Source organism: Manis javanica, chromosome 7 (assembly GCF_040802235.1).
Source record: "Manis javanica isolate MJ-LG chromosome 7, MJ_LKY, whole genome shotgun sequence".
Lineage (NCBI taxonomy): Eukaryota > Metazoa > Chordata > Mammalia > Pholidota > Manidae > Manis > Manis javanica.
The window spans coordinates 13,318,670-13,345,981 of NC_133162.1; the positions used below are offsets into that span (position 1 = coordinate 13,318,670).

Genomic DNA, 27,312 nt, shown 5'->3' on the forward strand with positions numbered 1-27,312 from the left:
ATCAGGAGTCACGTGAGGGCCCTTGGCACGGGGGCAGCCTTATCTGAAGCATAGACATACAGAAAGCTCTTCTGTCACTACAGGACGTCAGATGCTGGGCCTGGACAGGAGCGCCGGGAGGAGCTTTCTGGAAGGGAGTGAAGTCTTCCTTGGAGCACATTCTGTGTAATGCACTTTGCAGTGTAAACCCTCCCTAGGGGGCGCTATTACCCCACTGCGAACAATTGGCTCCTGGTCCATTTATCAGTATCTTTGAACTGGTTTGTTCTTCACTATGTTTGTGTTTCTTTTTTTTCAACTTAAAAAAATAAGTATTTTATTAACGCCCCCCCCGGTTTACTGAAATATAATTGACGTATAACACTGTGTAAGTTTAAGGTGTACAACTTATATATGGCAAAATGATTTCCACCATAAAGTTAAACACATCCAGCATCTCACGTAACTACTCTAATTTTTTGTAGTGGTCCCTTCACCTTTTATTTTTGAGAATTCTTTACCCTACAGATAAACTACAAGAATAGTACAATAAACACCAATAAATGTCCTTAATTTCATTTCCCCTTTTCCTTCTGTAAACATCTTTGTTTTATTAATATAATTACAGAATCCTAGATCTAAAATTCAATGTATCATAGTAAATTTCATTCTTTTTCTCTTTTTTTGGTTCATATTGCCCCAAATTTGGCCAATGGGAACTCCTTCAAACTGGCTCCTGTGTTCTTTTGACTTTTTGTCTTTGACCTTTGAGCACATCTTTATTTCCTCCCCGCAAGATATTTCCTCTCTCAGCCTTATCTGAAGATAGAGACAAGGGAAATGGAGGGACATGGTGAATTTCATGCTATTTCTCCAAGGAGCCCAGGTTCCCTCTGGGGAGTGGAGTGTCATTGCATCTAGGTCCTTTTCATGAATACAATTAGGAACTATTTATTTTTAAAAACCATTCTCTTACAACACTAAACTATGTTTTCTACCTTTATCTTGCATCTACCTACCACTTCAGCATTTTATTAAAAATAATAATAAAGAGAGAAATGTGGTATCCACATATAAATCAAGTATAAAAATCAAATGAATATTCATATTTGAACTGACTGTTTATAGTTCATAATGCATGATCAAAACCGAAAGTTTCTGTGATGACTGCCCTTGTACTGTTCACCATGTAACTTATTCACTATGGAAGAATTTGTTCTCCATGTAAGAACTTATTCGTTATGCTTCAGAAGATTGGAGACTGACGAAAATTAGGCTTGGGGTAGATTAATGATTATACACTGAGCATTGAGTCCCCTATACAGAATTTTATTGTTGTTAACAACCATTTGATCAATAAATAGGAGAGATGCCCTCACAAAAAAAAAAAAAAAGTACACACTTCCAATTGTAAAATAAATAAATAAGTAACCGGGATGTAATGTATAGCATAAGGAATATAGTCAAAATATTGTAACAACTTGGTATGGTGATAGCTGGTACCTAGAATTATCATGTATATAAATGTTCAATCACTGTGTTGTACACCTGAAACTAATGTAATACTGTGTGTCAACTACCCTTCAATAAAAAATAATTATCTAAAAAAAAAAGGAAGTGAAATATCCAAAAAAAAAAAACGAAAACCATGAGCACATGCTAATATATCTAATTCAAATCCAAAAACAAGTTTTTTTTTTACCTCCCATTTCGTATTTGTATCTCCCCTTTCCACAGTCAAAACCGTGGTCCCCACAGCATAAAAAATTTACTTATTTGTTCTAGCCTGCAATACACACACACACACACACACACACACACACACACACACACACACACACACAAAATAGTTTCCTTTGCCAACAACAAACCTCCTCAGTTAAGTTCAGGATGTCTCTGACCTTCTTTTTATTGTTAGAAAATGTCATATTAAAGATACACAGTCAGAATACTGTGTCCAAAATTACCTGAATTCATGACTTTCTCTGTGCAGTTACACCATGCCTGTCACTCACATGATGCACAGTAAGGTTCATTTGCTTCTATTTATGTCAGATTTAGGGCTTGCTTTTAAAAAGTGCTTTGGATTTAATTTTATTTTTGGATATATGAAAGACTCCAAATTGAAACTGTGTAAAAGACAAATTCATACTTGTCTTAATTGCATTTCCCTCCCTTTCACCATGTCCCTCCATTTTTGTTAGCTTCTAATTTATTGTTTCTGTTTCTTTTTGTAAAGCTAAGTATACATATATGTATATATTTCTCCTTATCTTACACAAAATGTAGGGCACATTTTATAGTCTTTTGTTTTTTGCTTATTTTACCTAATAGTATAAATTCTGGAAATTGCTCATGTCATTTCATAAGGATTTTCCTCATTCATTTCTATGGCTCCATAGAACTTCATTGAGTGTATGTATTGTGGTTGATATCCAACTAGTTTTGAATGATCATCTGTGTTGTTTCCAGTATTTTGCAGTTACAAATAATCCCACCTTTTGCATCATTATTTCATGTTTTTAGGTAGAGTCCTAGATGTGGGACTGCTGAGTCAAAGTGTAAATCCTTATGTAGTTATGGCTTCCATAGGGTCGTACCAATCGATGGACTTTCCCCAAAGTGGGTTATAAAAGAATTCATCATTCCTTTGGCAGCCTAACCGAGGACCCTGGTGGGCCCTGTGGAATTCAGCCTGGTATTGGGCAAATCCAAACATTAACTCACTTACATCCCCCCTCCGCGCCGCCCCGTCACAGATTTCCTTATGTAATTGCCCCACTGGACGACACAGGGAAGAGAGAAAGGCTCATTGCAGAGCCCCTCCCATAACTCAATGGTCCTTTCAGTGTCTTTTCAACAATCCTATTAGCATCTATATCTTACCCACGCTTTTTCTTTCTCCACAAAAGCCTGCTGTTCCCCAGCTTCCAGCCAATGGCTTTCATAATTCATGATTATTTTGGACAAAAATAAAGCTTCAGTATGCTGTCTTTAAATTTGACTTTCTTGGGAAACCTCAGATGATCTTTTCCAATTGAATTGAATCTCATAACTCAGAAAAACACCCAGTCCAGAACACACTTTGTACATGAGGAAAAGAAAAATGACCCCTTTGTGTCTGCCTGGAGATGGCCCCAACTTGGGACTGGGGCCAGCTTTGTCTTTGCCCAGGGCCAAAACCCCAAGTGGAGGGACCCCTAGCCCCACCCTGTTGGGGGGCAGCTCCACCCAGGTTCTGGGAAGCTGGGGCCCTGTGGGCATGGAGAGACCGGATCATATCACGCTATACAGTCAGATGTAATATGTGCATAGGAAAGAGGTCTGCAGAGACCATTGTCAGAATGTGAGTAATAGATCTCTGGGTGGTGTTTTCCCAGAAAAGTTAAATTTTCTTCTTTATATTTTTTGTTATTTTGTTGTTTGAAAATGATCATGTTTCATTAGTGTCACTTGAAAATACTTTAAAATATTCATTAAAAAGTCGTTGACTTCTCATGGCTCACATGTTGCATTAGATAGAAAAAAATAGATCCATTCAAACGCAGCAAGTTTCCACCATGCATAAATGCAGTTTGAATAACTAAGTTGGTAGCACTGCTGCCTCCCAATGCAGGATGTCTCCTTCTGTCCCTTGTCATCTTTGTCACCATCAGCAGCAAAACTTTGTGCACTTGCTCCATGCCTGGAGCTCTGCTGGGAGTTAACCGTAATGCACTACTGTCCCTAAGATGGTGGCAGTTGGGTATCAGGGGAAGAATGTGCAAATCACTGCTGACTATAAGGAGGGAAATGTCTTTGAGGATAAAGATCAGCTTCCTCTGAAATGGGGGCAAGGTGGTCAATTCCCAGGGAGGGGGAGTGAAGCTCAGCTGAGTGTGAAGAAGCAAGAGATGAAAAAGAGGACCATGGTGGGTTTTCCAGACAGTGTGGAAATGCAGGAATATGAGACGCAGAGGATGTGGGCAGGAGGGGTCATTTGTCAGGTCTGACCCAGGCCCTGCAAGTCTTTCCTGTGAGCGTGGGCATTATGACTTCATCCTATAAGGGGTGATGGGGACGTCAAGACTTAGAGATTTAATATAGGATCAAGCCATCATCAGACTTGCATTTTGGCAGCAGTGTAGAAAATGGACTGAGGGTGGGAACTGGGACAGGAAACAGGGGAACAATTGGGAGAGTAATCGTGGGAAGGCTGACAGGGGCACCCCCTGAGGACAAGCCCCGTGGGGTGATGGGAGTGACTGTGGACTTCTGTGGGGTCCAGCGACCAGCAGGATGGGCGAATGCAGCAGCGGGCAGGGCAGGTCGCTTGTGCTGTACCTCCAGCTCCATGAGGGCAAGGGTCATGTGTCTTCAGGGTCTGGCACCGTGTCTGGCACATGCAAGGAGCTCGGTGAGTATATGTGTATATATAATCCGTACAAACCTGGGCCACCACACAGGACAGTCTTAGCACAATGTTGTTTTCAGAGAAGTAGCAGTGAAACATCCCAAAATAATTGAAAGCAAATTAAAATTTTCCTTCTGTCTCTTAGGCAAATGCAAAGGGGGATATTCATAACATTTAAGAAAAGTTTAAAATATTCTTTATTTTCTTGTCATTGCCTACCTCCCCACCATTCTCATTTTCTCATATCCATGGCAGCCTGTTCCAACATGTCTCTCCTCTCCAGAAGTGCACACTTTCTTCTTAACATCTGTTCTTTTTTCCCCCCTTCAATCTCCACCTTTTAGGTCAAGGCTGCTTTCCTCCCCACTTTTCTTTTACCTTTTTCACTCTGGTGAGACTTATACTTCTCTTTCCCACATGCATCAGCTGGCCTCCGGCTCCTCCTGTTGTGTGCATGGGCATGTGTTTTATCCTTTATCTCCATTAATATCATAGAAACCCAAGCACTAGTTATGCACAGAGAAGCATCCTTTTAGAAGGAGGGATAGGAGAAGACTACACACACCTTATAATTCCATATCATATATTTGGTTGCTATGTGTTGAATAAATAAGCAAAGGGTTCCAGCAGATATTGGGAATTTTGACCCCTTGCATTTGGTGGCATTTAACAAAGTAGAAAGCACTTTGACAAATAATAACTTTATGTCATCGTCCAAAAGACCTTATGTGATGCTATTAATATCCTCATTTTTCAAATGAGAAAACTGAGGTAATATGGTTTGAAATTTGATAATTCATTGGGCAGGTAGATGGTGATTTGTGGCTTATTATTAAGACTCCTGGCTGCAGTGAGATCTCTTCAGTTGGATGAGCACATTCTTTTGTTGTTTGTATGTTTGTTTTGCCAATTCTTGCTGGGATCAAAATGTCAGGGCCTGACTGATCAGAGATGTTGAGTGACTTGCACAAGAACACACAGTCAGAGGATTGCTGAGGATGCAGATTCTCCAGATCCTGGGTTCTAAACTCCAGGGTCTCTGCACTGCCCTAGTTTGCTGCCAGCCCAGCAGAGTGGACTGTGGAGCTCTCAGGGTCCCTGCATCTAATGAGCTGCTTAGAAGTCTTTAGCTGCAAGCAACAGAGATTGAGCCTGGCTGCTGAATCTATGAAAAGGAATGTGCTAGAAGGATAGAGGGCAGCTCATAGAATCACCAGAGAAGCTGATCAACCAGGTCTTGGAGAGGACAGGATCTTGGAGTGAGAGTCTCAAGGAGAGGTAATTCCTCAGATCAAAATAAGGTGCTGCCACAGAAGAAGGGGAGTGGATCCCGGGCAGGCACAAACCACTGATGTCTACCTCAGGAAGTGTCTACGGCCCTGCAGAGTACTGAATGCTGTCAAAGCCACTGTTGTTGACTCAATATGTGCTTTCCCCTTATTCCTTTCTGGAAGAGCCCTGGTTTTGCTCTTCCTTATAGAAGGAACTCAGGAGTAAACCCAGGTCTACCTGAGCCACCAATGAAGGTACTCCCTTGTCCTTGCCCATGACCGATTCAGACTTCAGAGTGGTCATGTGACCTAGTTCTGCCCATTGAGAAGTGAGAGGTTGGCTAGGGGAATTCTGGGAAAAAAGACCCACAGGAAGACATACTGTTTTCTTCCTCTGGACACTGCTGATACCTAAGGGCTAAATAAGGTACAGGGAACTGCAGCAGCCACCTTGCTGCTCTCCTGAGGTCAAGCCACAGTGGAACAGGGCAACGCCAGAGAGATGGACACAGTGCCACCTCCAAATTGCTTGTTATTGAGTCAAGATTTTTTATTATGTATTTGCAGCTGGAGGTATCACAACTGAAACAGAAATGCTCTTGGAGAAAAGGGCAGATTTATTCTTCCTTACTCCAGAGTTTAGAACTCGGGCCAAAGGATGACTTTATGGGGAAGACATTTCAGCTACGAGAAGTGCTTGCTGATGCCACTCTGAGTTGGGGGGATGTGCTACCTCTTGAGGGGCTGAGTTTCCATCTGGAGATGCCTTCAAGCAAGCTGGGTGTCTGGGAGGCAGCAGAAAGGATTTCTCCATGGAATAGAAGATTCTACAAGATTACCTCTAACATTCCTTCTGACCTTGACTTCCAGGATTCTGTCAGGAATCAAGGCTCTAGAATCAGCTGGGCCTCCATCCCAAGGCTTTCTGTGGGTCAGATCTTTCTATTTTCTACTTACCTGAGTCTATGCTCTTAATTTTCCTTCTTTAAATTCCTTTTCTCTGATTCTCTGAAAAAACCTGAGCAAGCAAGCTGCGTGTGTTGCTATCTATTCTTAGCATCTTTGAAAAACATTTTTAAAGCATATTCTCTTTTTCTTTCTCTCTAACACACACATGATCACATGTATACAGCAACGCAGTTACGCTTAGGTAACACCCAAATTATTCACAGGCAAGGATTCTAACCAGAAAATAGAAACCCCCTCCCTGACCCCTGACCGTATTCCAGTAACTCCTAACTTCTCTGTATCATGACCTGTCTAGTAGGATAAGCCCCGGACTTGAAGTGAGAAGATCTGGGTTTGAATTCCATCCTTGCCGCCTCCTAGCTGTCCCAGGGCTTGGCACGTAGTAGGTGAGCCTTAGTCAGCAAAAGTCATAAGGCTTTGCCTTGAGGAGGCCTGGACTTGTGCAGAGAAGGAGACCAAATGTGGGACGAGGTGGGCAGAGTTAGCAGTGTTCTCAGAAGGTGGGACACAGGTGTTGATTTGAAGGATGACTTGAAAGTTTCCAAAGATGCTGACTCTACAGATTGAGGAATCCCCTTCCCTGAAGGGCATTAGGCACCTAGCATTAAAACATGCCTTTGCAACCCCATCCTCTGGATCTAAACTGCCTATCCACATCTGTTGATTTAATTTTAAAGATTCATCTATTGACTTTATTCTGATTATAAAAGAATAATACATTATCTGTTGAAGAGGTGGGGGGTTATAATTAAACATTTTTAAATCACTCATAGTCTTATTGTATAGAGCTGTTACCACTATTAATATGGTAGTGTCTGTCCTTTTAGTCTTTTAAATATATGTGTAGCTATTATAGATAAATAGACTGATATGTTATGCATTTATCTGGATATGTTAAATGATCACTCAGCCAATAACCAATAGTACCTGACATTTATTGGCACTTATTATGTGTCAGCCATTTGTTCTATGCATGTGTTAACTCATTTAATCTTCATAACATTCCTATAAAATAGGTGCAGTTATTATCCCCATTTTACAGAAGAACAAACTGAGGTACCAAGAAGTGTCCAGTCACACAGCAAAAATCAACCCCAGACCTGTGCTTTTAACTACGATATTCTGGTATTTTAACTCTCTTTCTGGTTTCAGCCTAGAAGACATTCTGCCTCTCAGTGGGACTTTGTGTTTGTCCAGCCCCACTTGTCCAAGTGTGGACTTGGTAAGCCTGAGGCTGGGGAGCCTCCTGCCGCTCTTTGCTGTTGAGGAATGTTTGGAGGGAGGCCAGGTGGCCCGGGGGCGTTGCCTGGCTGTCCACGCAGGTACATTCAGCTGTGCCCTAAGTGAGCAGGTCCCCGTCTGAGGCTGAGCCTGGGCAGGCCACGCGGGGACTCCTGCTGCTAACTCAGCTCAGGGAACACAGGCCTGACTGCTCTACTGGCTAGCCTTGAGAAAGTTACTGAATTGATCCTGTGCCTCAGTTCCCTCACCTGTAATAGGGTAATACTATTAGCTTTGTCTAGGGTTTTTGGGAGATGAAGTAGATTAGACACAACCCACAGTAGTCCGTGATGAACTGTATCCTCCAGGGAGAGGGCCAGTACCGTGCCTGAAGTCTATCAGTGCTCAATAGACATTAGCTTCTGATACCAGCACAGCTTTATACCTGGATCCGCCCAACCGCAGTTCACTGGAATTGCATTTTGTTGTTTTCCGCTTGCCTCCAGACACCATGCTCTCCTTCAGGGAAGGGGCTATGTTTCCCTACCCTTGTATTTATCCTCCTGCCTGGTACATAATAAGCCCTTCATACAGGCTTGTTTTAGTGCACACATGAGTGAATGAGTGGATGAACCCCCACCGTATAGATCTGTGAATCCCTCAAGATGGGTTGCAAAGTCTGAGCATTCACCAGTCTCCAAGGGGCACGTGAGCTAGATCTCACTGAGAGGCAGCCACCAGCCTTAGGACCCCTGGGTAATGTGTGCCCCACCCTGAATGGCTGGTGCCCAGGGTGCACACTGGTGCCGTGGCAAGTAAGCTGGGACCGGCAAACATTCTGAGCTCACTTGTGGGACCTCAGAAGGCCTTTTGTGGGGATGGACATTCCGTGTCCAAATGTGAAATTCCTTGGCCCCAGCCCAGAGCTGAGTGTGTTTGCTCTAATGAAGTATTTGCTGGAGTTTGTTTGCCTTCTGGTCTCACATGCATGCCACCGGCTTGTTTTGAGAGCTGCAGTTTCAAGAAACAACAACACCATTTAGGAACCAAATCACGTGGCAGGTGTAGGAGCATTGGTGGAGGCTGGACACAGCTCCCCGCCCTCCTCAGGAAGTGAGGGACCATCTCCAGGCAGAGTTCAGGGAAATAGGCAGATAGAAAAAAATAAAAAGGAATAAATCCTTAAAGAGAATCTGGAAAGTTCCAAAGCCTCCCTCATTATCCCTCTACGTTAGCACATTGTTTGATTTTTCTGCATGCCAGTTTTCAATCATATGCAGGCATAATTTTAGTGGCCTATAATCATCATGTATGCACACTTTTTCTGTTCTTTTTCACTTAATAGTATATCAGCACATTTTTCCATATTGCTACCCCACCTTCATATTTATATTTTTTATTTTATTGAATTGTGCCCCTTGCATGAAATAACATTTTTAAATGCATGCATAAATGTAGTTGTTCTCTTTTGATGTAGAATAAGTTTCTAAGAGAATGATTAATTGATTAGAGTTTTTAATGTTACTATATGATTTTCCAAAGTGTGAAACTACTTAGTTTATGATGGCAGTACCTATCTGTGTATGAAAGTATAGGCTTTAACACAATTTCATCACCACTAAATATTACTGTTTCCTGTTTTACAATTTACCCCATGTTTATTAAATGTTCAGTTGCATACATACATGTATAAATTGCTGATGAGATAAATAATTTTTCATGTGTGCTTGTTTAACTGTTTTCTGCTTGGAGATATTTCTTTATGACTGTATTTCATATTTAGCTCTGGACTTTGAGAAACACACATATATACAGACACACACTCACATGCCTGTTGGATCAAATGTAATGCAACCTATCTCCTCATCTATTCTCTTCTTCTCTTAGATTTGCTTTGTTTCTAAAAAAGCAGAAACGAAACTTTCTTAAGTTCAATATTTTTATTTTTTAAAAACTTCTCTCCTTGCTCCATCCAGCCTTAGAACTTTATCAGGACACCAGAAAAATAGGAAATGAAGAAAACGACAAACCTTTTGGAGCGGGGTATAAAATGAAGAGCTCTCTTTTACCTTTACCTAGACCTGAGCACGTTCCGTCCTCAGGGTGAGCCAGGGGTTCAGGACGGGTGTTTTCTCCCCATTTTACAGGTGAAGACCATCCAGGAGCAGGCTTGCTATGTGAGGAGTCAATTTCCTTCTCTCCCCTCCCACCTCCCTGCTGCCATGGGACAGCCTTTGGTGGAGCATTTTGGGGCTGTTATCTGCATAGCTGTGGGTTACTAAATTGCACGTGGGGACCTGGGAAGCTGAAGTGCGTACCCAAGGCAAGCGCTTGGTTTACTGTCCAGCATAAAATAAGCAAAAGCAGAAGGGGGCTGATAATAATGATGATGAAACTGGTGTCACAGTCATTCTTAAGGAGCGTCCATTTCCCACCATTGAGCACTTATGTGCCAGCCCCCAGGCCAAGCATTGTACACACATTGCCTCATTTAATTCTTCCCAGCAGCCCTGGGAGGTGGGTGCAACAATTACTCCCATTTGATAGATGAGGAAATAAGGCTTAGAGTAATTATGATCACAAATGGAGAAGATAAAGCTGGATTCCACTCCAGGTCTGTGGCAGGCAGGATGAACTAGGAGGAATAAGTATGATTTTTATCTGCATTGTACAAATGGGAAGACTGGGCATCAGAGAGGCTTGGCAACTTTTCCAAGGCTACACAGCAAATATGTGGCAGGGCTGGTCTCGGAGGCAGGGGTCATGAGACCAGGTCTGGTGCTTGTCCCACTACAGACATAGTGTAACCGCTATTAGCAAAATGCATGTTGTGTGCCAGGTGTCCTTCTAGGGCCTTCTTGGTCTTATCAACCTAGGAGGAGGTCCTGGAGAGAGGCTGGGTGAGACCCAGGACAGCCTGAGCCTGAAGCTGTTGATCTGGCCACCCCAGGCCTGTTGTCTGTAGGTTTGCCCTTCAGGACCATGGAATGTGTGCCAGCATACCAGAGCAGGCCTGGGAGGCTACAGGGTGTCTTTGTCCTTGCCCCAGTGACCACCAGATTGTTCTTCTTGCACGTGGCTGACATCCCTTGGCTAGCTGAGTAGGGAAAGTTTTATTTATTTTCTCAATTTATAGATGTTCTGAGGAGAGGTGGATTAAGGAAAACTTCCTCCTGGGAAATGTGTCCGCCCTTTTACAAAGCTTCTGCCTTGCTCGGGCAAGCTGGGACTCATTACAGAGAGTGGGTTATGAGTAATCACCAATTGTAATGGCCAACATTGATGGAAAGCTTCCTTTGTTGAAGAAACTAGGTTAAGCATTATATAATGAATGCTCCAATGACTCTAGTACATGGGGTTTTAGCAACCCTCTTTTACAAGTCAATCAGAGAGGGTAGGTGACTTACTCAAGCACACACAGCTAGGAAGGGTTGGAGCTAGGATTTAAACCCAAGTATAATCCAACTCCCAACTGCATACCACTTAATCTTTCTGCTCCTTGGCCCCTGCCCTGCAGGGCCTTGCTTCCTGATGGAAGAGACAAAGGGTAGGCGAGGCTCAGAGCATTTTCCTTGTAAATTTTGCGTGCCTGGGTACTGGTCAAGGTCTGCCTTGAATTTTGGTTGTGCCTGTCTGTTTCTCCTTTCCAAGGAGCCCTGAAGCTCCTTGAGGGCTGAGCGCATGTCTAGCTAAACTTTGTGTCCCAGCACAGTGAGGGGCTTGCACATGTCTGATGGAATGGGAGAATGAATGAAAGCACATAAGGGAGAGGATGGATGGTTGACCAGGTGTCTTGGCTGACTGGCAGTGGAATGCCTTTGGAAATGGCGTGAGTTTAAGGCAAACTGTAGGTGTAAAAGAAAGAGGGTGTGGACCCATTTCCTTGACTTGCTTTAAAGCATGTACCTCGCCTCCAGGTGGTTAAGCTGGCCAGCCCTGGGTGCTCCTGGCTCTGTCCCTTCTATCTCCAAGACATCCAGTAAGTGACTTGGCCTTGCTTCCCTCAATGTCCGCATCTCACGTATAGGCCAACATTGCTTTGTACTTCCCAGAGGGAGGGCTCTGAAGATTACATGAACATTTTTACAAGTACAGCATAAATGAAAGCTACTGTGATTTCTTCCTGGGAGAGCCAATTTCCTTAAAGGTTGGTTTTTAAAAATCAAGTAACTTGGGTGATGGGTACTTGGGGGTTCATTCTATCTCCCTACTTTTGTGGATGCTTGACATTTTCTACAATAAGGTATTTTAAGAACAGGTATAGAAATTTTTAGATATTTGTTTTTGTTAAGAAGATGAATGCAGATATATCATGGGGTAGAATGCAAAATGTGCAATTTTTAAATAAAATACAAGATTTAAAAGAAATGAGTGGCTTAAAGCAGCTCCTTAGAATTATGACCTCAGACCAAGGCTGCTCATGATCTCCCCAGGCCTTCAGTTTTCTCATCTTAAAAAAGTTGGGAATGGTGGTGTATCCCTCCAAGTGCTTTACGATTCAAGTGAGAAAAGAGATGGGAGAGTGTTTTGTCAACTGTAACTCTACATTCCAACTTGATGATTTGTTCATTCATTCAACACATTTCTCGAGGCCCTGCTATGCACAAGTGCAGGGACACAGCCCTGCACAGCACTCCGTGGGAGGCAGGGTAGACCTGGGCATGCTACTGAGATCAGGCTGCCTACATGCAAATTCTGACTGTGCCACTTACTCCTTGAGTAACCATGGCGGGCCTCAGTTTCCCTGTCTGTAAAGTGGGGACAATAATAGTATTACATTACTCAGAGGATGGAATGGGACAACAGAAGTAAAGTGCCTAGAGCCATGTCTAGCACACAGCAAGTGTTTAATAAATGTTCATTGTTACTACTGCCCACAGGGAGTTACAGTTTTGTTGGGGAGGCTCATAATAAACATGTAAGAAATATGAGTTCCAAATAAGTTTGTGCCACGGACACAACTTGGGGTGGCCTGCTATGACATGGAACCACAAGTGGGGCCAGAGAGGGCCTCCCTGGAGAGCTGACCTTTACAGTGATGATACACAGTAGAGGCGGAAGTGGGGACAGAGGTCAGCCCAGGGTGAGGTGGGAAGAGCCAGGCCTGCCAAAGAATCGGAGAAGGCGAAGTAGGAACAAGGTACTGGGTGCAGTTGGTCAGGTTGTGAACTGTTCAACCCTGGGGGCAGCTTAGGCATTGTGGCTCTATGTGTCTTTTTTACCTCCATTTTCTGGCACGTGGAATGACTGTTATTTCAGCTGAGTCAGTATATGCTGGTTTTCTGGCAGTTGGAAGTCAAGTGCCTTGAGGAAGCAGTGCCTTGTTCTAATTGTTGTAAATGTATCATATGGGTTAGTGGAGGTCCAGGAGTTGGGGGATGGGACAGGGGTGTGACCAGGATGAGCCTGTCAGGATAGATGGCGTCACATCCTGCAGGAAGTTTGGTTCTTCATCCGGGGTCTCAGGGTCCTTGGCTGGGCTTCAGGATGCTGAGACCCTGAAACTGTGTGGTGAGCAACACCCTTTACCCTAGAATAGTGGTAGAGTGTTCCAGGGAATCAGGTTTGGGTTTGACCCAATTTCCAGTGGGAAGGCTTTGGAGGGGTTACAGACAGAGGGAAAGAGGATCTCTGCAGACTTCCGAGCCATCCGTCAGGCAGCTGCAGGAGACTGAACTGAAGGGGGCGCAGGGGGAGCAGCTGGAGGGCCAGGGAGCCTGAAGCTGCTGGGAGACGGCAGTGGTGGCCCTGGGGAGAAGTGACGCTCATCCCACATTTGTCAGTGAGGAGAAAGGCCAACAGGGGTCAAAAACAAAGGGAGACGGGGAGAAGACAGGACTTGGAAGATGTTTTATAGCCACAGGCAATTTCTTTTTCCTGAATCCCAAAGTCCTCAAAGACCCTCCCCTGCTCCTGCCATCACAAGCCGCTCCTGCCATGGCCTGGCCTCCTCTGCCCAGTGCACCCAGCAGGAATACCACTGCTACGTTTGGTTGTTAAGTGATGGGGACTTTGAAGTTTGGTTCTCCATCCGGGGTCTGAGGGTCCTTGGCTGGGCTTCAGGGTGCTGAGATCCTGGAATTCTATGGTGAGGGACACTCTTTTCCCCAGAATAAAGGTAGAGTCTTGCTGGCCCAGAGTATAAATTTTGGCTGTTTCTCTCCTCTTCTGGCTTCGAGTGGTGCCTGCTATGTAGTAAAACCTCTGTAAGTATCTGTGGAAGGAGTCAATGGATCTCATGGTTCAGGGCCTTCGCAGTTCTTCCTGGGTCTGTGGTTGCCAGACTGAAGGACATCTTGTCATGGGCTCTTAGGGGAGACTTACAGGCCCCTCTCCACTTTACAGGTGAGGCCCAGGGACAAGCTCCCACAGGGCTGAGCCCAGACACCTGGTGACCCAAGGACAGACCCCCTTTCCCCCAGCCTGGGGCTGTACTCCACTCTTCTCCAGGCAAATACTGTGACGATGGGCCTGCCATCAGGAAGAAAACACACAGCCATGCAGACCAAGAGGGCATACCAGCCCACCTCTGTCTAGGATGTGCAAATGTTCCTGCAATGGGACAGAAACATCTAGATAGGTAACTCTAGGATTGTGGGTGACTTTGCAAAACACAATCAGGGGAGATTTGTTTTTACAAGGCTTTTCCTGGCATTGAGGCCGCAGGTGGCTGGATCCACTCAGATGTATCTTTGCACAGTGCAGAATGCTCTCTTGCCCATTACAGAATTCTAGAAAGTTAGAGAGGAGGGATCCTGGAGGTCAGCATCAGGACACAGATGCCTCAGTTCGCCCTCCCTACAGGGGGCAGACATTGTTTATCATTACCACACTCACCTCTGCAGAATTAGAAAGGACCTTCGCACATCCTCCGGTGTCTCTGTTAGTCATCAGCAATCAATCACAGTTAGCACGGGTCCTCTTCGCCAGGCCTTTTGCAGGGTGGGTGTTAGGTGTTGAACTGAGCAAGGAGTCAGGGGGCTGGGTTTCGGCCCAGCCCTGTCACCAATCGTGACTTTGAACAACAGATTTAACTTCTCTGGCCCACAGTTCCTGCTCCATTACTTATTTAGTTGAACATTCATTCATTTCTTCAGTAAACACTATTGAACACCTGCTGTGAGCCAACCACTGGCCTGCGAACTACAGAAGATGCAAGGAGTTTTCTCTGTAATGTGAAACCTTCTGTCTCCTAAAAGTTTATAGTTCATTGCAGTCGTTCCGAAAGCTTTCCTGGCAATGCAGTCATTTCAGTTTTCCTTCTGAGCCTCGTCTAACTTTACACTGTTCTCCCTGAGATGTGGCTTTCAGAATGTCCCATCTTAATAAGTACCAGAAGCTTGTAGGTCCAAAGTTCGAGCATTTCTGAGAGTATTAAGAAAGTAACCATAAACGCTTGCTCTACTGTTTGAAATACTTACAAAAAATATTTGGATAACCCTTCATTACCTGAGCAGGCATTTCTGAAGTTTACATTTCAGGCCCAATATTTTGAGAAGTGATTTCCTCTGGCCCTTGCATTTTTCTCCTTGAAGAGTGATGCAGCAGCCCACGTTGTATATGTGAAATATGTTTTGGAATGTTAATGGAGAGACTGATTCACGCCAGATGGGGTGGAAATCCAAAGGAAAAGGATGTATAAACTGGACACTGTATTTCGGCTCTGAGATTGGATTTTTAAAATGTACTAGAGGTCTGAGGTCAAGGACCCTGACATCTGCCTGCTTTGCTCTGTAAGTTTTATGTTGCCTTAGCTCAACTGAATCTTGGTCCTGTTATAAAGGAGACACTTTGATGATATTTAGTTTATAGGCAAAATTCTGGTGGCAAATCGTGAAGTCCAAAGCAGTTTTTACTGGAAGCTTCCAACATAAAAGCTCAGATTTGAATTAGTATCAGTGTTTCTCAAACTTAAAACAAATTTTTTTGGTAAACGCGAAAAAATAGCCACTTACCCATTTCTTTTGTGTGTCTTTCACTAGCCAAGAAAATTTTGCCTAGATCCATTCTGTAATTTATGATACATAAGGAACAGGTATTTTTGTGGTCCAAATTTGCAAATTAAATGGTAAGTCCCATTTACTGCGGCATATGTAGCCTGGCTCTGTGCTATTTACATATATTATCTCCCATAATTAGCATACCTATAGTTATTAGCCTCTTTTACAGATGAAGAAATAGGCCCAGAGATGTGTCTCCCCAAATCACCTGAAGGGGGCAGGGAATGGCTCAGCCCAGATTGGAGCCCTGGTCTGGCTGACCCCATGTGACCCCGTGTTCTTCTCTGCTTTCTCCTCTCCCCGTCCTGATGTGCCCCCAGGGGCAGTACTCTCAGCAATAGATGTATCAGCAAATGTTCCGTGGTTTCATATGAGCTGAGGGCTGAAGGACTCAGCAGCCTCCTGCTGCCCCCACTCTCCACCCTTTCCAGCATGCAGCCCTTTCCGCAGTTCGCGATTGGTGCAGAGGACAGGGTGTCCAGGCTGCCTGGGCTCTGGCTTCTGTTTGCATGAATCAGTATTGGAGCGGGATGGTGTGTCTTTGCTTGGGGCTGAAGAACAAAAAGGGAGGCTGTGGATTGGGAGGTGTCTGTGGGCTAGTGGGTGAAGAGGATCCCTAAGAGGATGAGAAAGGTGAGGGCCTGAAGCTGAGGGGCTGTCTTCAATATTTAGTTATCTGTTCCAGGCATTGTGCCAGAGTCTGTGGGCTATAGATGTGGACATGGCCAAACCTCCTTGGGGAGCTTGTAGCTAGAAGGGGAGATAGGCAACCTGAAGCTGGAAAGACCTGAATTGTAGTTTCAGAGTTCAAGTCTCAGCTGTGCAGCTTCTTAGCTGGGTGAGCATTCTAGGCCTCGATATTGTCATCCGTACATCTAACAATTCTGAAACCTGAGTTGCGATAAGTGCTATGATAGGAGTGTGTGTAGTCAGGCGAGGGGGACAGAGGTGACCTCATGGTGTCTTGGAGGGCTGGCTGGTTTCCTGGAAGGAGTGACACCTAAGTGGAGACCTGGAGAAGGAGAGAAGTTTACCCGGCAGAACGAGTGGCAAGTGGCTCCCTGCAGAACATTGGCCCTTTGGAGACCTGGGGATATGTGGCTGGAGCAACCAGTGTGAGGGGACTAGAAGATGTTCCAAACATCAAGCACATTTCAGGGTGTTTGAAATCCAAGCATAAGGGAGGCAGGGGTGAGAGGGGGCATTGAAAGTTGTCATGGAGGAGAGGGGGAGCTGGAGAGGTGGGCAGGGCAGACCAGATTCACAGGGAATGGACTGAGGGGGTAGCACTGGAGCCAGGAGACCGTAAGGCGGCCCAGGGGACGTGTAGGCAGTGAGAGATGATGGGGCCAGGATGAGGATGGTGTGGGGACGGAGAGAGGAGATTTCCAAGGTCAACTGGGCAGTACTTGACTTGGAGATGGAATGACCTCGGGCAGACACAGAGGGAGGGGTGAAAGTGATGCCCAGGTGGGTGGCTTGGCGGCCCGTGGGTGCTGCCCCCAGGAGGGAGGGCAGGAGAGGATGAGCTCCTTGAATGGGAAGGGCCTGGGAGAACCCTGGGCAGACTCTAAGGGGGTTTGGCGCCCTGGAGGAAGGCCCAGCCCTGGGTGTGGAGGTGGGTGTCCCCCAGTTAGACAGGGGAGCTTCCTGAGCGCTGAGCTGCCGGGGCAACAGAGTGTGGAGGAGGAGCACAATATAGAGAGGTGAGTGAGCATGTACCATGCAAGGCTGGCCTGGGGTCCAGGGCTTGGTTTCCCTGGGCTAGTGCCACTGCCTGGGACTGAGGGGCCCTGAAGGATGCCTCAATGTGGCAGGCAGGAGGGAAGCCAAGGGAAGCCAGACATAGAGATGGAGGCAGCCCGTAACCGTGGCCGAGGAAGGCTGGTGGAAGGAAGGCTTCTTGGGAGAAAGACTGCAGAAGAGGAAGACTGGGGCCCCCTATTGTCAAAGGTGTTGCATGGGGCACTGAAGAGTCAGGGCTTTTTCCTGTATTTAAGGGAAGCCTGGCATGGTATTGGGCACAGGAAGGACTCGGTCAGAATTGTGTTTAACAGATCACTCTTTCTGCTGTCACTGCCCAGGCATGTATCCATGTGACACTGGTGCTCCGTTTACACAGCATTGGTGGCCGTCCCTGCCTTCCGCTGTTCCAATCTATGTAGCCTCTGCCTGGCCGATTCACTCAGCCGGGATGCATGAGTAGCACTGGGAAGGCAGCTGCAGGGTTGATGCGAGGCTAGGGTCGCCCTTTCTGCTCTTCATTCTGAGCCTGCTCTGCTAGTCTATCACCTGGACAACTGCCTCAACCTTTTGTCCAGCCTGCATGTGGTACCATATCCTCCTGGCCTCCAGGCCATCTCTTGAGTCTGCCTTTGAGATGGTGGGGTGTTGTCTCTGTGAGCAAGCCATGGTAGAGAGATGACACTCTGTGGGAAAACACTGCTCTCCACTCTGAGTGCCCCCCAACCCCTGCCACCCTGCCATGTGCCCACACTGCCCACTGTCCTGCATAATTGGCCATTGTCCACTATGGAAAAGGTGCCTGTGACAATAATATCTCATACTTTTTGTACTGCTTACCATATGCCAACCCCAAGCAAAGCAGGCTGCATATATCATCTCATCTAATCCTCTTTGGTCTTTTGAAGTGGGTTCACCATGTACCCATTTTACAGATGAGGATACTGAGACTCAGGGAGGTTAAGTAACTGTGGTCTCACACAAAGCCAGAGATCGCATATTTGGGATTTTTAATGCAGGTGGATAGAGGACAGTCATCCTTTTAACTCATCACCATGCCATCACTTTCTGAGAAAAACCTGGTCTCTGGGTTCTCCATGCAGCCCTCTGCCTACTCCCCTCTTCCCTAATTAGGCTGCACTAAGAAGCTTCGCATAGGTGTCCTTTGGGAGCCCTGGCCCATCTCAAGGGCATGAGGGATAGCTGAGGGGATCCCAGCTCATCAACTACTTGCTCTGTGTGTTCTGGGGATCATCACTTAAATCTCTCAAACCTCAGTTTCCTTATCTGCAAAATGGGAACCACTGGTTCCAGCCTCTTTAGAGTTATACGGAAAAATTAAAGTTCTTAAAAATACTTAGCATGGTACCAGGCACACGGGAAGGACCCAGTAATGCACTGGACTCTTATCACCACCCCTGTTGTGCGCGCGCGTGTGCGTGTGTGCGTGTGTGTGTGTGTGTGTGTGTGTGTGTGTGTGTGTGTGTGTGTGTGTGTGTGTGTGTGTGTGTGTGTGTGTGTGTGTGTGTGTGTGTGTGTGTGTGTGTGTGTGTGTGTGTGTGCGTGTGTGCGTGTGTGTGTGTGTGTGTGTGTGTGTGTGTGTGTGTGTGTGTGTAGTGGAGCCGGGGGACAGGGAGGATGAATCATTGACCACCAAGGCTCTGCATTATTTATGTTGTTATTCTCAGACTTTTGACGAGCGCCTGGGCGGGAGCCCGTGTATGGAAGGTGCAGGACTCCACGGTAACTCGGGCCCCCGGGGTGTGCTCGCTTCCCGAGCAGGCTGGAGGCCGACTCCCTCGGCGGCGTCCAGAGCGCGGCCGCCGTGCAGTTCCGAGTCTGCGGCTGAGTCCTGGAGCCCCCACCCCGGGCTCCACCTTTGCAGAGGCCCTTGGCTGCTCTTGGGACCCTGGGGGAGAGAAATAAACTGGTGCGGACTGGAGCGGGCGTCCCCGAGAGAGCGGGGGTGTTGTGCGCGGTGCTCACCGCAAGACTTCAGTCCCCCGTCATTCCAAAGAGCGGAAGCCCAGCGGGGTGGGGACACCTGAAACCCAGCCCCCGCCACTCGCCGAGCGCCGCACCCCGCAAGCGCCTGCGTCCGGCCGGCTGGCGAGCGCGGAGCCCCGGCAGCGCTGCCCCCGCCGCGGCCGGCTCCGGGGCACGCCCGGGAGAGGGGGTCGGCCGGGCCGCCGCGGGGCTCTCCCGCCCGGCCCCACGCCGCGCCTGCCGGCCCGGCCTCTCCCAGCCAGCGCTGCTCCGCGGGGCGGGGCCGGGAGCGGGGCGGGTCCGGGAGGAGCACGGGGAGGAGCCCGGGCTGCGGCGGCGGCAGCGGCGTCAGAGCGGTTCTCCCGCTGCCCGGCGGTTCAGACCCGGTCCGAGTGCCGCCGCAGACGCCGAAAGGGACCTGCACGGGCACGGGCGCTGCGCCGGGGGCTCCTCTCGCGGGCCGGGGCTGCGCTACCATGGCGGACAAGGAGGCCGGCGGCGGCGACACAGGGCCCCGAGGTGAGCGCAGGGCGCGGATCTCGCGGCTGCGGCTGGGCGGGGGAGGCAGGGAGCGCGCTTGGCCTGGCGTCCCGTAGCTCCCTTGCGGGCCGAGGGAAAAACTGGGTGCCCCCGCCCCATCTTTCCCTAACGGGTGGGGCCCCAGTGAGCGCCGCGGTCCGGCTGGAGATCCAGGGAGCCGGAGGCAGCCCGCGGGTCACGTGCTCCGCTCTTGGCCGGGGTGCGGACACTGCGGCGGGAACCGCAGCCCCTAACCGGGCACCCTGGTCGTCCCCGCCGCGTGGTGGCGCCTTTTGGGGGCCCGGGGTGAGTGCGGGAGAGAACCACCCCCATGCCCATCCCCTGGGCGCTGTGCGGGGACTCCAGCGGTTGCAGGATGAAGGGCCGGTCGCCGGGTGGCCCCGGATCCCCAGCGGCTCATTTCCGTGACTCAGCGAGGCAGGGGGTGAGCCTGGGGGCCAGTCAAAGATTTGGATCTGTGCCCTCACCCCACCGAGATCGGACATACGCGCGGAGAGTTGGGGCTGCAGCCCCGAGCGGAGCTGTAACCCACTGTCCTCCCCGCCCATCCCCAGGGAATCTCTGGGCTGAGAAGGGCCGAGGCGGCGGGGGCTCGACTTGTCCATTCCTTCCCGGGGCTGGAGAGGCGAAAGTGGCTCTCAAGCGGAGGACCGACGCTCGCATTTTGCAAATGTGTGAGGGCCGCTGTCTTTGGGGAACATGGTTAGGGCTCAAATGGGGGTTGGAGGGAACCGGGTGAGGAGCAAGAGAAGACTCGGGAGCGGGGGAAAGAGTAGGAGCAACTCTTGCAGCCAGGACTATAAATCATGCTTCGCCAGCGGAGGGGACAGGCTGGCCGGGATTGTGAGTCCCACGTGGGGAAAGTTGGGCGCATGGAGGCGCAGCTCGTCTCTGACCTGCAAAGCCTTGGCAAGAGCAGTCGCTGGAGGGAAGCGTGGCCGGCGTCCTCCCGGGAGCTACTGGGCTAGCCGCCTGGCGAGGACGAAATTAAAATGCCCGGGACGTATGGGAAATGCATCCAGGAAAGGAGCGCTCGGCTCTGCTGGGCCCTCAAAGCTGGGGAAACTGAGTCAGGTGGCAGCGCAGCCACCACGGGCGGTGTGCTCGCGGTCTTGCTGTTTGTGGTCGCGGTCCCCGCCCTCTGCTGAGCTCCGAGCGGCACCTGCCCCCTCCCCAGCCCATTGTTCCTGCGGATCTGGGAGGTGCCTCCCCACACGGTACTGCAGTGGTGGGGGAGTGCGCGGAGAGGAGATCCTGACGGGCTCACTCTCGGCAGGGACGCTGGAGAGCCCAGGTTGAGAATCCAGGCCCTGCTCAGACACGTATCCCAAATCTGCCCCCATCGATGACCTTCCCCGGCTGGCAAACACTGGGCATCGGTTGGCCGCTGACCTTGTCTGAACATCACTCAGCAACTGGATTCTCTTTTTTTTTCATCCTTTTCCTTTAAAATGGGGGTGGGTGGGTGGGGAGAACAATTTAGGATAGGGAGGGATGTGGGAGTTCCAAGAGTTGCTGAAGCTCAAGTTAGTGAACCAGTCTGTCGCCTCTCATGCTGGGATAAATAGGTGATGGCTGTTTCAAATGCAAGGTTGGCCATAGGATTGTTAGCTCAGAAGAGTGAGCAGCGATGGGCGCCCCTCCTCACCATATTGTCTTCTAAAATTGAATGCATCCGCACCCCCTTCTCTCGCCTCCCCCCCCTACTATTGTGATTATCTCTCCTCAGGATGGGAATGTGCTGGGCCACCTGCCACCACTCACCTGTCTGTTCTAGAGTTTCTTCACTTCCAATGGTTGGCATTTCAGGGCAACCTGTGAGAATCTCAGCACATGGACTTGGGACACAGAGCAGGCTGTCTCTGGCAACTCACTGCTTCTTTCTGGGTTCCCACCCCTTCACCTATAAAATGGGAGTTATTATTATCTCATAGAGCAGAGCCTGCTCACCCACCACCTAGCACAGCTATTTCTACGGTTTCCTCATTGTGCATTCTGTGCTGGGCAATAAACATGCATTATTTTACTTTTTAAAGCCTCACAACAAACCTGGTAACTGCATTCCCCTTTTACTGGGTCGGAAATCCAAACATAGGGGCAATGACCCATCCAAGGTCACACATCTAGGAAGTATTGATTCAGACTCAGGCCCTCTGATTCCAGGGCTCCAGACCTTCCACCACCATCTTCTAAAGCCCCCGTGGGTGTGGCCAATGATTACCATTCTATTAGGAACATAAAACTGGTTGCACTTCCAGGGATCATTTCGAGGATAATTTTGGTGCAAAAGGATGAGTGCCACAGGCATCAAATTGTAGGGCACTTGTGAGCAGTGGGAGCCCCTGGTGCCGGGGTGTGCCAGAAAGGCTGGCCAGAACATTTTCCCCAACAAGTCAAGTGGGGGTGGGGTGGGTAGTGGGTGAAGTTGCCCATGAAACAAGATTGGCAGCATGTTGGGAAGCTGTTGAAGCTTGGTGATGGCTACGTGAAGGTTCATCACCATTTCGCTTATTTTCCATTTGTTTGCAAATTTCCTGAATAGAATGTTTGAATTAGTTAATTAACAAAATCCTTTCATCTTTAGAGCTTTGGACAGCAAAGGCTAAGCTGATATGGTCAGCCCTGCTCCCTCCAAGGCCTGAGCAGGTTGACACATGGAGCCTAGAAGCATGAGACAAACAGGAGTTGGGGGACATGGGGTGGTTCAGGCTGGACTAGATACCTGGGTGACAGAGTCAAGGGTAGGTGTAGGCAGTGGGAACCTAGGAATTTGCTAGTGGGGGTGGTAAGGAGAAGAACAGCAGGCAGAGGCTTTTGCCTGGGTTGAGGTAACTCTAAGGCATTGCTCTGAGCTTTGGAGATGGGATTCTTAACATCCTGGCAGTTAATCATAATAAAAATAAAAATTTTAAACACTGACATTTATTGAGGGCTTAATTTATGCTGCAATCTGAGTATATCAAATTACCTTATTTAGCCCTGACTGCATTTGTTACTTAATGAACAACTCTATGAAAAGAGCCCTGTTACCCCATTTCACCGAGGAGAAAGCTGCCAGGCCAGCATGGTATTGCTGGAAACGGGCAGAGTGGGGGTTAGGGGCTGATCAAGCTGTACAGCTTCTACTGACATATGCCTAGCATTTTGTTGACCCTCAGGGAATTTTACTGAGTGTCTGAATGAATGAGCACATGACTAATACAGTGTGGCCACCCCAGTTCCCTGTGGCCACCAAACTACAGATGGAAGTAGAAGGGCACTGATCTGTGGCTCTAAGGAACCAAGAAAGGTTGAAGTGCTGCTCTGGTATCACTGGCTAGGGCTCTGGCCGAGGGATCCACTTCCAGCTCTGTACCTGTCTTGTCAGATGCTTCTTGCCAGTGTCACCCCTACGTACCCCCTGTGCATGCTCCCCACACAGTGCCTTGCTTCCCAGGGCCCCGTGTTCTCCTTTGCCCCCATGCAGTCCCTCGGTGGAAGCATCCCCCCTTTCTCTAGTGAACCCCTAGTCATCCTTGAGAACTCCATTCAGGTGTCACTTCTCTGGAAGCATTCCTGGACTCATTCATCTGGGTGAGATGTTGCCTGCATGGCTCCAAAGCCTTCAGTACTAACTGCTGGTAATCCCAACTGGTGTTCCTTGAGTGCTTATGTACCAATTTTACATGTGTTTGTCCCATTGACTCTGTCAGCAACCCTATGGGGTTGGTATTATTACCCATTTTGCCAGTGAGGTAGTTGAGGCTTTTAAGAAATTTGGTAACTTGCTCAGCCAAAGAATCAAATCACCCAACTAGTGAACACTGCAGTTGGGGTACGAATCTGTCATGAAGCCTAAACACTTGTGTTCTTTCTCTTAATGCCTCTTCTCCCAACAAGGGCAGGGTCTGGGTCTTTCATCTCCATGGGCACAGAGTGGGTGCTCCGTAAATGTCCTGTGATGTATGGATGAATCTCAGCAGCAGCCCCCGAGGGAAACACAGCGGTGTAGAATGGCATCCACCTCCTGCCCACCCCACAGTGGAGTGGTGCTTCTAGAAATGTGGGTGCTCAGGAGTGGGTGGGAGTTAGTGTGGGGGGTTCCTGGCAGGGCTCAGTCAATCCCTGAAGAGATGCAACTGATTCCAAGAGGCTTTGAGTGACAGCTTAGTCTTGTGGGGGCGAAATGCTCTCTCATTGCATAAATAGGCCTCTGGTAAGACAGAAAGCTTCTGTATTATTGCTGTGCATAATTAGAGTGGCAGGGAGGAACCAGGGGCTTTAATGAATGAGCAGCATGTGGCAGGGAGTGAGTGTGTCCCACCTGCAGGCACTGTGAGATCTGGGCATGAGCAGGATGAGCCAAGGAGGCCACCAAGTGGAGGCATTGCTCAGAAATGACACTGACCGCACCGTGGCAGGCTCTGCAAATCCTGGCTGCATTCCTCTTACTGCAAATGACTCCCCATCCTGCTCTTCTACAAGATGTGCAGAAACAGGTGCAGAGGGTAAAGGAGCAAAGTGGCTTTGGAGCCCAAAGACTGCTTGTCAACTCTACCTGAACTTTCCTCTCCTGAAAGGGGTACATGATACCTGCCTACGTCTGTCATGGGAACTGGAGATAATGAGTAGCAGATGGGCAGGAAACAGTTCGATTAATTGAGTTCTTTCTCCATAGGGGGATGGGAGAGATGGCCTTACTGCTTCTGCTCACCAGATACTTCCAGGATTGCCATTGTCTTGTGTGGCATGGTGGCAGGTCCAGCTGGTCTGCTTACTTTGGAGGCTTTAGGAGGGCAAATACTGCTTTGATTTTTCTTACTTGGGACTGAGCGAGGAGTATATTCTGGTCCTAAAGCCTCGAGACCTTCAGTACTCCCCTCTGAAGCAAGACCCCGGGAAGTGATGAACTGGCCCTTCCTGGCAAACACAGTCAGCTGCCTTGAGTACCTTTCCTCCCCTCTCTGCAGATTCCACTGGTAGGAAGCAGGAATGAGGGCTGGAACCAGCTGGTCCTGGAGTATATGTGTCAGAAGCTAAACTTTTTTGGCCACTAGACATCCTCAGTGATTCTCAAACCAGGCTGCCTGGCACAAATCACTTGGAGAACTTTTTGAAAGTCCTGATGCCCAGATCTTATCCCAGAACTATTACATCAGGACCTCTTTGAGAATCAGTGAGTTATCACACATCTAGATTTCAGACTCAGAACCTCAGCACACGGTGGGGGGTGGGCAGGAAGCGGGAGACACCCCTCACTCCCCTGCTGGACTGGCTGAGTCAGCAGAATTCTTAAGCACCAGCTGTGTGTTAAATGTTTCATCTCTGTTGTCTCATTTAATCTTCATAAACATTCCACGAAGTGGGAGATTTCACACAAGGGGAAGCTGAGGCTCAGGGGACTTAAGTACACTCTCCAGGGTGGCAAAGCTCATGGGGGTGATGCTAAAACAGAGCTCAGGGCTGCCAGGAGAGCCTCCACAGGCACATCTTATCCTTGGGGAACTAGTTCTCAATCTTCAGCCACTGGGGGTTTGCCTTCCTGATTCCACCATATATACTGACCACCCAAAATGTGATTTCTTAATTATTTTAAAAATGGATCTGTTTTTTTTAATGCATTTATTTTAAGAGTCTTAATTTATATCAATTCCATAAATAGGAAGCCTATTTATGTTGCTGGCCACAAACAGAAGGTAACCACAGCAAAAATGTGTGCAGCCCAAACAAGGCCAGTGCCTTTTAGGCTGGTGCTGTTGTAGGCAGAAGGTTTGTGCTGAGGCCGCACCCTGGATACAGAGGGAGGCCAGAGAGTTTTAGAGGAAGTCAGGACACAGGAGCACCAGGCTGAGATTTTCTCTTTGTTTGAAATCAGGCTCAAGAGGGACTTGAGCAGGATGGGAAAAGCTTTAGGAATCAGCTGGGGAAGATGTTATAATTCTCATTCCTAGACCTCCTGGGATTAGACCCTTCCAGGAAGTGGGGCCTGGAGATGTATTTGCAAAGCCTGCCAATAGGTCTTGCAATTGGTGAGAATTAGCACCCAGCCCTGGGACCATTTCTCTGGCCCTCCAGGGGAATGGGCCTCCATCAGGGGGACCCTATGTGCTGCTTTAGGTTGGCCAGGTGGGGAAGAGGGAATGTTCCAGTGGGATTTTATAGGGCCAGTCAGCTTGCATTCCAATCCTTGTTTTACCACTTACCAGTCATGGGATTTGGGGCAAGTTATTTAGTGCACTGCATTCTCCACTTCAGTTTCCTCATCTGTAAAGTGGGAATAATCAAGAGCACCTGCCTTACAGTGGCTTTTGTTTACTCCTATCACTCCTTTCAAGTGCTGAGTACACCTCCTGGCTCATTTGCTGTTGTCTGCTATTATTATTTATTTTATGAATCCTGTGGACATAGGTATGGCAGTTAGCAACTGCATTTCACCCAGGAGGCTCAGAGGGCAGAAGGGCTGGCCCAGGACCCCACAGCTAGCCCTATTTGACTCCCACTTGGCCCTTTGCTGTGGTTCTGAGTTCCTCCTGGGTTCCTTCACTGGAGCACCAGTGGGGTTCAAGGTCTCTTTGCCTCCTGGGACTCTATCCAGGGCTGCCATACCTTGGCCGTCAGATGGACTCCCAGTCCATCACTTGACAGACTCCATCTGCTGTGCTGAGGCCCCAGATCTGGAGCTTTGCAGACACTGCTCTGAGCTCTGCCAGGACCACACCATCTCCTCCAGCCTTGGCCATGGACTGGCAGCTGTGGACGTCAGGTGGACTGATGGCTGCTCCCCAGTGCCCTTCTGGGGAGCCCTGAGCTGCAGAGCGTGGGCTCCACTGTTAGTCCCTTTACCTTTAAGGTGGTAATGCAGCCTGGTTTGCCAGGACAGTTCTGGTTTAACACCTCTTGTCCCCGTGACATTATTACTAGTGACTCCTTTCACTTTCAGGATACCAGTTTGGAAGATAAATCATGTGGTTGTGCTCCTTACTCCATCCTGTTCCCAGCCATCTGGGCCTCAAGTGGAATGACTAGAGGCAGTACGGTGTGTGGTTAAACCTGGGCTTTCTGCTCAGACACTTCTGGGTGCCGATGTGTTTAACATCTGGGTGTCTCATTGCTGTCCCTCTATTTCTTCTGTTATAAACAAGGATGATTAATAATCCTTCTCCAGTGGAGGGCTGCTATGAGAATTAAGCGAGAGAATATACATGCTAAGCATGAGCCTGGTGCCTGGATG

At 48.3% G+C, this 27,312-nt stretch overlaps 1 protein-coding gene across 4 annotated transcripts in view; it reads left to right on the forward strand.

Moving 5' to 3' along the window:
- Nucleotides 1–27,312, forward strand: part of HSPA12A (heat shock protein family A (Hsp70) member 12A) — a 158,627-nt gene that overhangs the window by 73,934 nt on the left and 57,381 nt on the right. The window contains exon 1 of one of the 4 annotated variants that reach the window (XM_073240335.1): nt 19,643–20,081. The exons of the other annotated variants lie outside the window; for them this stretch is intronic. Coding sequence (XP_073096436.1) covers nt 20,039–20,081 — 43 coding nt within the window. The 5' untranslated portion in view covers nt 19,643–20,038. Of the gene's footprint in view, nt 1–19,642; nt 20,082–27,312 lie in introns of those variants that run through there. 4 annotated transcript variants of the gene reach the window in all.